Below are 13,049 nucleotides of genomic sequence, written 5' to 3'. Positions count from 1 at the left end.
TCATCTGTTGATGGACATCTTGGCTCTTTCCACAGTTTGGCTATTGTGGACATTGCTGCTATAAACATCGGGGTGCACGTACCCCTTCGGATCCCTACTTTTTAGACTCACAGTTTTAAAGGACCTCCTTGTCGGCTCTGTGCTGCTGAATTCCAGCAGCAGGAGGTTGTCTCGGGTTTATGTCCTGTTTGAGTATCTGGAGTGAAGTTCCCAGCCTGTCCTTCACAGGCCGTGTCTGGGAGGGAACCGGCTCTGTTATTAGGTAGAGCGTCCCGTGGCGCGGTGCTGGCTCGGTGCGTTCTCTCCACGGGAGGTGTGCGTGGAGCTCTAAATCGCTCCCTGGACTCGCGGTTTCCAGTTCCTCAGATGCTGCTGAGCTAGATCCATCAATTCAGAACTTCTGGACGTGGGGCCCAGGGGTCTGTCTCTATTTTCAAAAAACCCCCAAATGATCGTAATGATCTTCTGGGTTCTGAAACCGTAGCTTTCGGAGCAGCCTCTGCCGGAAGTGGTTTACCTGCTGTTCCTCCACAGGGCTCCCTTGGGGGCCCAGGACGAGCTGGGTGGGAGCTGTCCCGCGTCTTCTGACCTTCCACGTCATTTGCATGGAAGGGCAGAGCTGTGAGATGATGTGGGTGTCGTCGGCCAGCTGCTGCCTCGGAGGCTGCGTGGCCGTTCGTTCTCACGTGTGTGTGTCTCTCCTCTTGCTTCTAGCGGAGTCTCTACCACCATAGACCCCTTCTGGGACATCAGTTTAGATCTGCCTGGCTCCTCCACCCCGTTCTGGCCCCTGAGCCCCGGGAGTGAGGGCAGCGTGGTGAACGGGGAAAGCCATGTAGCAGGAACCACTACGCTCACGGACTGCTTGCGAAGGTAAGAGAGCTGCCAGCGCTTCTGGAGACAAAGCAGGCGCTGGTCTCTCCTGCCTGCGGCTCTTCGGGGTAGTGGTCGGTCAGAGGAAAGTCTGAAGAAATTCAGGGCCACCCAGGGCCCCAGGAGAATTTTCTGTCACATGTCCGGTATAGAAAATGAGACAAGGCAGGACAGCCTGCAGGTGGCTGCAGCTGGTGCCCAGTGGCTCGTAGTAGAGTCTGTCACGTGTTGGCAAGAGGATTGTTCTGGTCACCCAGCTTGGTGTGGGAACCCCCTGCCTGCCGGGCAAGGTGCCCGAGAGCCAGAGAGCTGAGGTTGAAGCTCCGTCACCGTCTGGGGCTGAGAAGCTGCCCCAGAGTCTGGCGGGGCCCTTCCTGCCAGCCACTGGCCCGTTTGTGGTGGTGCGCATGTCCGTTTTCGCCATCGCCACCTGGGACAGGTGCTGGGGTTAGGGGATGGTTGCCATCGGCGTGTTCGGGTAGCTCTCACACGTGATAGCGGAGACGCTAGAGACCCTTTCTAAACTATCCTAATGGACTTGAGTGTTTTACAGCCTTTATTTTCTTTTACTCACTTTAAAGGTCACCGCAGGTGTGTCCTTGGGCAGAGGTGTTCCTTACGGAGAGGGGCAGGCTTCTTGGTTTTTATCTTGCTGTATAGTCAGCAGGCTCAAAGGTGCATGTAAAGAATTTTTAAGTGCGTCAACTCCGTCACACTAGTAGGTCCAGATGTAAATGGGGCATCAAACTGTAATTTGGAAACCAAGAAGAACATCAGAAATGAAAAGGCCACCATTTTTGAAGAGACGGTTTCCAACTCCGTTGCACTTAGTTGTGTGTTTCAGCAAACCTGAAGCTTTGCCCACCAAGCGGGCACAGAGGGGGCAGCGACACTTTCCACACTGAGATGCCCACCGAGCTGTCCGGTCAGGGGCCGCGTGGGGCTGGGTCAGTGGCCGAGTGGCCAAGGAAAGGCGAGCACGTTCATCTCAAGTTTGTGTTAACAGCAAAAGGGCCCTTTCCAAGTTATGTTGAGAGCAGATTGCGAAGCCGGCAGGAGGAAGTTGAGGTAGATGGAATTCCATAGCTCCAGACCCTCCGAGTTCTCAAGTGTTTCATGAGGGTAAGCGGTGCGGGGGCAGAGAGGTGGCCATCACCCCTCGGGAGCTGCCTGAGGGAAGGCTCACCCCGTGCTCCTTGAGCCTTTTGGGGAGGAGGTAGACTCAGCGGGAGCACGGAGGCGGCCCTGGTGAAGGGGGAGCCCTCGGCAGGGCCAGTTGCTTTCCTGGGTGTCGTGCCATTCCTGTGTTGGCCTCGGGCTGTGCCCTTGGCTCTCGTCACTCTGTTGCGGTCTCTGCTGTCTTACTGTCTGTGTTGTATCTCCTCAGTCCGGATTGAAATGCAGCCTCTTCGGGGGAGGAGACTGCCTCGTACTACCTTCCCGTTCCCCCGTCGCACCTCGAGTGGTGATGGTCTTCTGCCGGGCACGCGTGCGAGCGCACCTGCACTCACCAGGTCGGAGTGCTTGCAGGCTTGCAGGCGGCAGGAAGGGGCTCTGCTGAACTCAGGCGGGTGAAGAGACTGGGTAGTTCACCGCATCCACAGGAAGGCTGAAGAGGACCCGGCTCAGCAAACACGTGGTCACCATGCGAAGCTTGGGGACCGGTATCCAGAAACACGCAGCCCGCTGCTGGCCTGTGGCTGTCCGGTGCCGTGGAGCTGCTGCTCCGGGCAAGACCGGTTCTTCCTCCAGATGCTTCTTGAGAATGACTTTTCCAGACGCAGAGTCCTCATTATGAGTATCCAACCGGTCGAGCCTAGGTCGGGTGCCCAGAATGCTGGTGGGTGGAAAAGCAAATCCCTGGCCTTCGTGGTAAACTCCCATGAAGGAGAAGATGGGCCCTGCCTCCCACCCAGGTTTGGAAATTCCCCAAACATGGGTGGAGGGGTGGCACGGATAGATAGTTGAGAAGATCCGGGAGTTGAGCTCTGTTGTCCTTCCATTCTTCACTCACGGTTATGGAATTTGAAGCCAAATCCTCTTCGTATCTGACATTGTGGGACATTTCTTAGCTGTCGAAGCAGGTTTGGTTGACATATTTGGTGTCCGAATGTTAGCGTCGTTTGGCAGAGAGGAGGAGGATTTGGGTTAAGTGCATTTCAACCTAGGGGGCACTGCACACAGAAAGAAAAATGACAAAATATCAGGATCTTCCTGAAGAATAAAAAACGAGAAAACCTCAAAAGATGATTTTGGACTCAGCATTTTATACTGCGCTGGAGTACGTTCTTTTAAAATGCGCGTCCTCAGGAGAAGCAGTGCCCTTATTGATCAGCTGCTTAATTGATAATAGTTAACAAAGTGGTTAAAACTGGCTGACACTTGTGTTTCCAAATTTGAGGGTAAGTGACGTGTTCACACCCCCAGTCTGAGTTGACAAGCCACACAAGGCTGCATCTTAGGAAGCTCGACCCTGTCACATTTGAGAGTTCCTGCAGCTCGAGCCTGAGGCGCTTCCTTCACTGGGGAAGGAAGTGTTCTTTGCAGCCCGGCTTGGTAGGTTTGTTGCCTCGGGCACTTTGCTTTCCACCATCGGACACGTGCTTTCTGAATGCTTGCTGCACGGGCAGAGTGCTCTGCCTGATTTCTGCTGTGGGCTGGCATTGGGCTTCCAGTTGTAAAAGTCCATGTTTTTCCTCAGTGCACCGTGCTCGCTCTACCTGGTAGTGACACGCAGTCTGAGTACTTGTCCCCGCTGTCTCCAGTGCTGACCGAAGGAGCTGGTCTAGACGTCAGGGAAGCAGTTGTGGCCCCTGGTGCGGTCCTGAGCAGTTTGGTTGGCCTGGGGCCAAATGGGTTTGAGTTGGAAAATAGGGTTATGGGGTAGTGTGTGGCAAGTCATGTATTTCCAGAGTCTTCACTATAAACATGGGCACATTCTTCTCTCTTCCGGTCAGGTACCCAGTGTTTAAACTGCCCTGATTGTTTTTATAAGAAACTATTCCGTACAGTTTGTTCAACTCAGGATCCAGACTAGGTATGCATATTACGTTTGGTTGCAAATCCATAGGCTTCAGCCCCCGCCCCCCCGCCCCCCCCCGCCTTGTGGTTTCCTTGCCGTTTCTATGTTGAAAAGACAAGATCGCTTTTCACAGAATTACCTACACCGTGGACTTTGCCAATTACATTTGTGGGCTAGTTCTTGCAGGTTGGGGCAAACACGCTCAGATGCCTTGTACCACGTTCTTTCCCATGAGACCTAACTGCTCTCCTTGGCTTCCCTCGGCTTCCCGCTTCCGGGGCACCTACTGGGGCAGGCTGGGTCAGCTGTGGTCAGGAGGGGGCATCGTCTTGCCCCGGTGAGATCACGGAATTTCTGAAGGATTATTAACAAAAGATCTCCAGACCTGGTTGTGAAAAGATGAACTTCATTTGCTTTTCAGCTTTAAACCTAAAAAATTTGGTATAAACCGTGTTGAAACATCTGTTTTATGGGTAACCACCACCTTTGCCAGAAATGCTTTTGGACTTAATGCAACCTTGCTATGTCGTGAGGTCTGTCTTCGTCATTTGAGAATGATCATTTCTCCGTTTTTAAAATATAACTTCTATTTTGGGATACAGATTCACGTGCAGTTATTATTATTTTTTTTAATGTTTTATTTATTTATTCATGAAAGAGAGAGAGAGGCAGAGGCAGAGGCAGAGGGAGAAGCAGGCTCCCCGCCTAGCAGGGAGCCCGAGGCGGGACTCGATCCCAGAACCCTGGGATCATGACCTGAGCCGAAGGCAGACGCTTAACCATCTGAGCCACCCAGGCGCCCCTACATGCAGTTATAATTGGGTATCCTGTACTGAGTTTTCCCCCAGTGGTAACATCGTGTTAAATTGCAGTACAATGTGATGATCAGGGTATTCACATCGATGTAGTCAGGATGCAGGGCATTTCCAGCCTTCCATGTCCCTCCCCCCACCACTGCCTCGTAACCCCGGGCAGCCACGAATTCAGCATTCTGAGAATGTTACGTAAATGGAATCATAGAACATGGAACCTCTTGGATCTCCTCCCCCAGGCTCCCCACCATAAGTCTCCGGAGATTCATCCAGGTTGTGTGTGTCCATAGTCTGTTCCTGTTTGTTGCCGATGAGTATTCCACGGGGTCACGTAGCATTTTCTTCAACCATCTGCACACCGAACAGCACTGATGGCTGCCAGGTGTTTTGGCTGTTAACAAACACAGCTGCTAAAAACATTTATGTATAGTCGTTTGCATGATCACGAGTTGTCGTTTTTCTGAAATACGAATTGCTATGTCTTATGGTCATTAGAAAATCATTACTATTTCACCAGACTTTTAATTAAAAAAAATAAATAAAAACAAAATCACTTTTAAAGTGATAAGGGGAAGAGATGAAGGAAGAAAATTTTTTTTCCCCCATTGTGAAATTATAAACGCCCCTAACTGTACGCATGTTTTCAGTAGGGAAATTAACCCATTGAAAGTGATACTTATTTTGTCTTTTTCCTTTCTTACCTCTCCCATCTTTTTTTTTTTTTTTTTAACTAAAACTGTATTGTTGAAATGTCTTACAGATTTACCCGACCGGAGCACTTAGGAAGCAGTGCCAAGATCAAGTGCAGTGGCTGCCATAGCTACCAGGAGTCCACGAAGCAGCTCACCATGAAGAAGCTGCCCATTGTAGCCTGTTTTCATCTCAAGGTAAGTTTTCTAGGAAGCACACTCCAGCGGCAGACTCCATTTTTAATCCCCGGTACAACTTAGAGCCTGTCGGTATGGCGTCCAGAAGTACATTTTGTAACAGCAGCGACTCAGTAAAGAACATGGAGGGCACAAGAGGGTAGTAGGTTGTGACTCTCCCCCTGTCTTCTGTTGCCCAGAGAGGTCTGTGGTGAACCAGAGTGATTACTGGATAATGACAGTAGGATGTGAGTCACTCACCTGGGCGCGGGGTTTAAGAATTTCCTCCTCCTTCCCCTGAGATTCCCCACCCTCCCCCCAACACCAAAGTTCTCTGGTTTTCTTTTAGTTAAAAGCAAACAAGACCCGAGCCTTATGATCCAGTCCAGGGGGGTCGGTCAGCTTTCTCTATAAAGGATCAGATAGTAAATATTTTAGGCTTCATGGCCACATAGAATCTTTGTTTTATGGTCTTCGTTTTATGACCCTTTTAACAGAAAACCCACACCATTCCTGGCTTGCTGGCTGGATTTGGGCCCCAGTGTAGTCGAAGGAGTGTCTGTGGTAAAAGGAACAGTATGTCCATTTTTGCTCCCGGAGCTCATGGGTGTTTGTTCTGTTTCCTTCCACCTTGCACTTTGCTGGGTTTGTTACAAGATTACTTTTTTGCACACTTGGCCCCGATCACTTTGAACAATGCCATCGTTTCAAACCTCCGTTTTTGAACCCCATGAATTAGATTTGCATGGATTAATATTGTGTTATTGAGTCTGTAAGCTCTAGATGTGGCCGAAGGGCAATTCAGAAAGAAAATGAAAAGCCCCCTTTTGGGGGTGTAGAGAAAAGCACCGTCGGAAGAAAGCCCTTCAGCTTCATCCTCTTCCTTCTCTCCCCTCTCCCCGATTTCTGCAGCGATTCGAACACTCGGCCAAACTGAGGCGGAAGATCACCACGTACGTGTCCTTTCCCCTGGAACTGGACATGACGCCCTTCATGGCGTCCAGGTACGAAAGGGTTTGGGACGCTGTATGAGTGACCGGGAGGGCTGTGGCTCCGTAGGGTCCGTGATCGGCTCTGGTTCCCCGATGAGCCGGCGTAGAGGTTGCTAGAAGCACATCTGCCAAAGCGGAATCGTCATCCTGGTCTTCACCCAGGTCGCAGTTGAGTCTCGTCAGCCGAGCTGTCGCGGCTTTGGCTCCTCCCTAGCGGTCCTTTATCAGCTCCCAGACGTGGCGAGCGGTCACGGTGCGGTCACGGGAGGCAGCGCTGCAGCAGATGGAACTGCCTTTGGATACGGCAAAGCACAGTTGATGTTGCACATGTAGATTCACATCTTGATATCCCAGACCACTTAAAACGCGCCCTCCGAATCACCGCGACACTCGCTCAGACGTCAGACGGGCGTTCGTCTCCTCGGCCCCCATAACACATCAGCACAGGCTTGGCTGGAAGCAGCGAGGTGGAGTCCGGTCCATCTGCGCCTCGTGGCTCTGCGCCGCTTGGTTTTCCAGCCCCGGCCTCTGCTGCCCCACCTTCACTCGGGGATGGTCTTCCCCTAGAAAGCAGAGTTGCTGGAAGAATTAGAAAGCATGTCTAAGATGCACCGAGGGCCGCGTCTGGCGGAGGAGGCCTGGGGGTAGAGGTGCCGTCATTCGAGCCCCGCGTCTGCTTGGGTGATTACTGTAAATGATGCTGAGGAAGTGCTGTTGTTGGTTACAGCAAAGAGAGCAGGATGAACGGACAGTACCAGCAGCCAGCGGACAGTCTCAACAATGACAATAAGTAAGTGGTGCCTCGTGGGTTGGCGCTGGGCGTCTGCAGCGTGAGCGGGGAGCGTGGGAGCACCGGTGGGCCGCGCGGGGAGGGCCCCTGACGGCACGGCTCTTCTTCTGGCCACTGGCCTGCCTCCTGTCCTGCTGCTCCACCCTTGTTGGAAATGCTGCAGGCTGTTGGGAGAGGGCTTTTCACACGTGCACCATAAAGCTCCCCGATGGAGGAGCCTGCGCCCCTCTGTCCCAGCTCCTGTGCGCGAGCTCGGGGTCTGGATTCAGGGCCCCTCGGCCTCTGTGTCCACCCGCGCTGCAGTAAGGCCCCTGTTCTTTCCTTCACCACCCGCTGCCGTCGCTGTGGGAGGAAGAACAGAGGACGGCGTGCTTACAGCATCCCCAGCGCGGCTGGCTGTCCCCACTTCCACTAAATGGGGCTCCCGCAAAGCAGCTCGAGAGCAGAGTGGGCTAGGCCGGCCTGCCTGCCTGCCGGGCTCCTGCTCTCGTTCTTGGGGTGTCTGGGGGCTGCGCCCTGTGCAGGCTGCTGACTGCTTCTGATGGTGATAAACCTAACTCGACTGCCCCTTCTCTCCCCACTGCCGCGCTCCCAAACTAGGTACTCCTTGTTTGCCGTAGTTAACCACCAAGGGACCCTGGAGAGCGGCCACTACACCAGCTTCATCCGGCAGCACAAGGACCAGTGGTTCAAGTGTGACGACGCCATCATCACCAAGGCCAGCATTGAGGACGTGCTGGACAGCGAGGGGTACGTCCAGCCCGATGGTCACCTTGAGTCTCTGATGTAACGAGGCATGTTCTGGACAGGATGCCAGCCTGGGTGGGCAGCAGGATGGGCGGGGTCACTCTCCATGAGCACCTTCAGGCCCAGAGCGTGGGGGTGGTCATTTCTGTCCCCCACGGCATGAGCAGCCGCGGCGGGGCTTGGGGAGCTCCTTCCTTCTTGACCTGCTTCATTCCCCCCTGGCCCGTCGCCATCCACCTTTTGCCTTAAGTCCTTCTTCGTCTTGAGACTGGCCGTGGAATCCCCCGCTCCAGGATGGGCCGGGATGAGCCAGCCAGAGCGCTCTTGAGGCGTCTGCACTTTGTATTTACTCCAAGCGGTGGGGCGCCCCTTGAGAGAGTGTGGGTAGAATTGGTGTGAGAGAGGACAGTTTTGTGGGTAATGAGGCCAGAAGGAGGCCTCCAGAAGGGGTGGATTTGGTCCAGAAGCCGTTGTAAGAGTCTCCCCCAGAGTAGCCGCTGCCTGAGGGCAGCTGCGTTGGCCGTCAGAGAAGCTTCAGGAGCCGTGGGGGGGGGGCGGGACTGATGGGCTCACGATGTCCTGGTGGACAGGTGGGAGGACGGGCATTCGCTCTGGGCACCCTGCTGCCCAGCCAAGGCCCCTCGTCCTTGGGGACTAAGAATCAGCACCTAGCAAGCAAGCCGTCAGGCTGCCAGTGGGTGCTGAGACCACCGCATGGGTATTCCCGGTGCCAGAAGCTTCGGGTTGCGTGAACTTCCGGTGAATTAGAATGTAAGCCTGCTTCCTGTCTGCCTCCCCAGATACCTGCTGTTCTACCACAAACAGTTCCTGGAATATGAGTAGCCTTATCTGCAGCTGGTCCACAGAAATGACGGCGATGAGTTGGCCAGCCTCACAAAACGATCCCCGTCCTCCCCGACTTCACGAAGCCACCACCCACACAGAAGTGCCCCCGAGAGCATCGGATTCCTCTGCAGCCTGGGCCCAGCGGCGGCCATAGCGGGTGCCCAGGGTCGTCGTGTCTGCGTGGACAGGCGCTGCGCTCGGAACGAGGCTCCCGGACCTGCGCGACAGACACAGCGACGTGGGGGCTGGGCCCTGCGTGGGGAGGGGCACCAGGGATGCGTCCCTGGGCGTCTCCTATGCTCCTCAAGACCATGTCCGGGGGGGGGGGGGCTTGTTGGAGCCTGTCCTGAGGGTTCAGTTTAGTAAGGCGCCAGCCTGCTTTCGCATCGTGGGTCCGTTAAAGCAAAGAAGTACAGGAGCCAAAGATGTGGTGTGAGGACAGAGGACTTTGCAAGTACCTTCCTCGCTGTGGGTTTAGTATCAGATAGCTAGCTGGAACTCTTAGCCTCGTCTTGTCAGCAGATACAAGAACCCCCTCCCCCCAAGCCCACGGGGCCGAAGACACTAACTGGGGTTTCCAAGCACGTCTGTTGCGCACATCACTTAGCATCCAGCTGCATGTGGAAGTGTCAGCCCAGGTGTTCTCTCTTGGGTTTTTTTTTTTTTTTTTGGAAATAGGCACTTTCTTAGCCCTCTCTCCTCTTCTCTCTTTTTCCACAATGGTGACTTTCATAAACGTAATGGTAGTAACGTGAATGAATTACTGGATTTATACAGACATTTAGATCGTTTTCCTTTATTCTGGAGAGTGAATCCTGCTTTTTCATTGGTGCTGGTTTTGTTGCTTGGCCCCCTCCCCCGCTCCCCTTCAGAAGCGTCCGGGTCCTGGTGAAGGCTGGCGGGGGCGGCGGACGAGAGTCAGGCCGAGGCTAATAAGTGTCTCTGTCCTATTAACCTTTTGAGTAAATGAAGTGTTTCAGTGGCTTCATTGTTCCCTTCCTCCTGTTTTCTTCCTGGCCACCCGGCCCACTCGCTGTTCCGTGGCCGCGTGGCGGCTCGTGGGTCGGAGGGATGCTGGAGCGACTTCCGCTGGAGCCTTTCGTCGCCGCTCCCTCCGCACTCCACCGGGTGTGGTCTCATGCGGAGCAGGGGCAGGTGGCTCTGCGCGGGAGCTGCTGCGAGAGGGAGGAGCCGTGCGAGGAGAGGGAACAGTTCGCCTTGTTCCTTGTAAGATACCCTGCATGCATCTGTGTGTTCAAACCCAAACTTCGATTGTCCGTTTCTGTGGGGGAGGAAAAGCTGCTTGAATGTCGTTCACGAACAGGCAGCACTTGTCCTGGGAGCCTGGTCTGCATCGGAGCTGTGGAATGTTCGTTCCTGCAGAAGAGAACCCTCTGTTTGAGGTTCAGTGCTCATTCTTTCTTTCTTTTTTTTTTTCTAAAGAGCCAGGTAGTAAATATTTGAGGCTTTATGGGCCACGTGGTGTCTGCCGTAGCTAATACAGAAACAGATGAGGATGGCTGTGTTCCAATAAAGCATCTTACGGATGCTGAAATGTGACAGTTTTCACATGTCATGGAATTTTTTTTTCTCTATTGAAAAACGTGCAAACTGTTCTGAGCTGGTAGGCCATGTAGACACAGTCAGTGGGCCAGATCTGGCTCATTAGCTAGTCAGGTTAGGAAATGGGTAGGAACAGCAGAAGTTGAGTAGTTACTGCTCAGTGTGGAACGTGCTAGAATACACGAAACAACAATAGTATGCTGCAGCAGCTTCATACTCGACAAAGTCCTTAGTGATGCAGCTTTTAAAGCACTTGCTCAGTTCAGGCTCAGTGTATTTCGGCATTTTGGGATACACAGGAGTCATCAGAAATACGGGTGGGTGCAAATTTTCAGAAATGGCCCCACGTGCCTGGCGGTGGTGTGTGTGTGTGGTGTGTGTGTGTGTGGTGAAGATTTCTTTTTGGGAGAGCCGTTGCCTTTTAATAAGGAGCAAATCAAACGAGGAGCTGACTGAGGCAGGCCTGCAGAGTTCTGAGCCGTGAGCTTTGCTGCCTTGTGACCTGGCTTTACTGGATCGTCCTGGGTTTTCTGGCAGGTTCCCTGTGGTCTGGCCTGTCCTGCTTCCCACATCTGTGTCTGCTCATGTTCAGGAGAGCTCAGCTATTCCAAGAGCATGAGGTCTGGGGATAGACAGGCCACGTTTCTCTTTTGTAGACATGACTTTACATTTTTGTATCCAAATTAATTGTCGTTATTCCCTGTTGGTGGCGTTGCAAGTCGCCACCTGTCTCCGTGCCACTGGGAAGCTCCTGTGACCGCAAGCACCGTGGGCAGTGTTGCCAGCAGGACATCCTGCCGCCGCCGTGGTCGCTCGGATTCACCCTGTTACCCACAGAATACTCCATCCTGGGCCTGGGAATGTTTCTTTCCGCTCCCAGGCCAGCTGTTAAATTCAGGAACATGGCTTTCTTGTTTCCTCGTAACGACCCCCGTATCGGTGTTCAGGTCATTACCAAGGGCGTCTGACACTAACGGGATCATCGGGTGACCCCCACCAGCCTGCACATTTCCACCAGTGGTTTTAAAATAACCTGTGTCTCGGAGATGTTGGCCGTCCTTTGAGCGTGTCACAGGGAAACTGGGCTTTCCGTCTTCAGAGGTGGGCGGTGAGCTCCGAGCAGCGTCCGGCTGGGGGAGTGGGGGGACCGGCAGGCAGCCCGAGCGGCCGGGCCTCCCCTCCGGGGCGCAGGACCGTCTGAGGCCTCCTTCCTGCGGCAGTGCCCCCGACCCCACAACACATAGCCCCGTGCTCTTGTCCTTTGGCTTGGTGTGTATGCTTTCCCTGGGTCAGATGGCCCTTCTTTTGACGATTCAAGTGACTGTTTTGTTGACTATAATCTTGAAAACAGAAATTGTAAGAAAAAGATTCCAATGATCGTGCTGTGGATTTTATTACCAAGATGTTTACACCTCCCTTTTACCTGTCATTCTGAGGAACTGTTGACTCTTCTCCCTTAATGGCTTGTAGTGTTTCCTATGTCATAATAAAGCTACGTTTTCTTCGGAACACTGGCCGGGTCTCCCCTTACTACTGACAGCAGCCAGAGAGGGCGCCATGGAGGAGAGGTGGCGCCGCAGGACTGTCAGGGTAAGGCTCGGCGCCACAGCAGCCCCGCTGGGCTCAGCGGCCAGAGCTTGGATGTGGTTTGGGCCAGTCCAGTGATGGCTCTGGGTGTCGGGGAGTCCGCGCACCCCGCATTTCCTCACTTTCCCTGATTAGCTCACTGCTTCTCGGACCCTCTTTCCCTCCTCTTGTGGGCAGTAGGGTGACGCATCCAGGGTTCAGGACAACCATCCACTCTCAGAGTTTGTCACCATCACAGTCACGGGCAGTACAGGAATCCTTACCAGCGTTTGGTGACGAGACCAGGGGTGTGGTGTAACAATACGCATGTGTAGTAAGCTCCCCAAATGAGCAGTGAGCATACATGAATCAGGAGAAAATGTGCACAGTTAGTGCTGCCCTTGATCCTGTAATTGGTCACAGGACTGTAGTTGACATTTGTGACATCCTCCCCGCCTCCCTCCACACTTCCCTTGTCCTCAGAACCTCCCTTAACTGGTTTTTACCTGCTGGACCCAAAGCTTCATTGCCGAAGTGTTCTTTTTTTAGAAACCATTGTCGCAAGGTCCTTTACTTCCCTTACATGGAAACACCCAGAGAGACCAGAGAATCCCTCTGGATCCCAGGCTTAGTCCTCTGTCCCCACTGAGTAGCATTCTCTTCAGATTACCCAGAATCAGTGTTGTGTCCCTCAGGGGGAGCTTATCCCCCCTTAGGGTCCAAGACCATCAAACCAACAAAGCCCCAATTTTCCAGGCCTGGAATAAAAAGATTCTGTGATTGGGTTGTTGAGTGTAATACTGAGACGTGCCAGCCCCCACTCCCACGCCTCAATCCTCAGACCCATGTATTCTGGCTGTGGGGGAGTCGGCACCAGGTAACGGCCTCTGGCTAACGGCATAAAAGTCATCCTGGAAGACAGAACCCCATTCCTTCCCCATAGCTGAGTCCTCAGGATGCCCAGCTGCTTCC

The 13,049-nt window shown here is 53.5% G+C and overlaps 1 protein-coding gene across 1 annotated transcript; it reads left to right on the top strand.

Moving 5' to 3' along the window:
- Window positions 1-163: 163 nt before the first annotated feature.
- On the top strand, window positions 164-12,020 carry LOC145719873 (ubiquitin carboxyl-terminal hydrolase 22-like). Its single transcript, XM_081811476.1, has 6 exons — window positions 164-873; window positions 5,468-5,594; window positions 6,486-6,577; window positions 7,293-7,355; window positions 7,956-8,105; window positions 8,903-12,020. The coding sequence occupies exons 2-6, from the start codon at window positions 5,556-5,558 to the stop codon at window positions 8,943-8,945; spliced, it is 387 nt and encodes a 128-aa protein (XP_081667602.1). The 5' UTR covers window positions 164-873; window positions 5,468-5,555; the 3' UTR covers window positions 8,946-12,020.
- Window positions 12,021-13,049: the final 1,029 nt, after the last annotated feature.

This window comes from Leptonychotes weddellii, unplaced genomic scaffold (assembly GCF_054177405.1).
Source record: "Leptonychotes weddellii isolate Sample4059 unplaced genomic scaffold, ASM5417740v2 HiC_scaffold_791, whole genome shotgun sequence".
In the NCBI taxonomy this organism is placed as follows: Eukaryota; Metazoa; Chordata; class Mammalia; order Carnivora; family Phocidae; genus Leptonychotes; species Leptonychotes weddellii.
Note: the sequence above shows the minus strand (reverse complement) of the source record. Positions and strands in the feature narration are given on the sequence as shown.

Excerpts from the sequence above, each read along its gene's own strand:
- LOC145719873 (XM_081811476.1), top strand. The coding sequence starts at position 5,556 with ATGAAGAAGCTGCCCATTGTAGCCTGTTTTCATCTCAAG. Across the intron at positions 7,356-7,955 it reads AGTCTCAACAATGACAATAA|GTACTCCTTGTTTGCCGTAG; the intron begins GTAAGTGGTGCC and ends CTCCCAAACTAG. Across the intron at positions 8,106-8,902 it reads GACGTGCTGGACAGCGAGGG|ATACCTGCTGTTCTACCACA; the intron begins GTACGTCCAGCC and ends CTGCCTCCCCAG.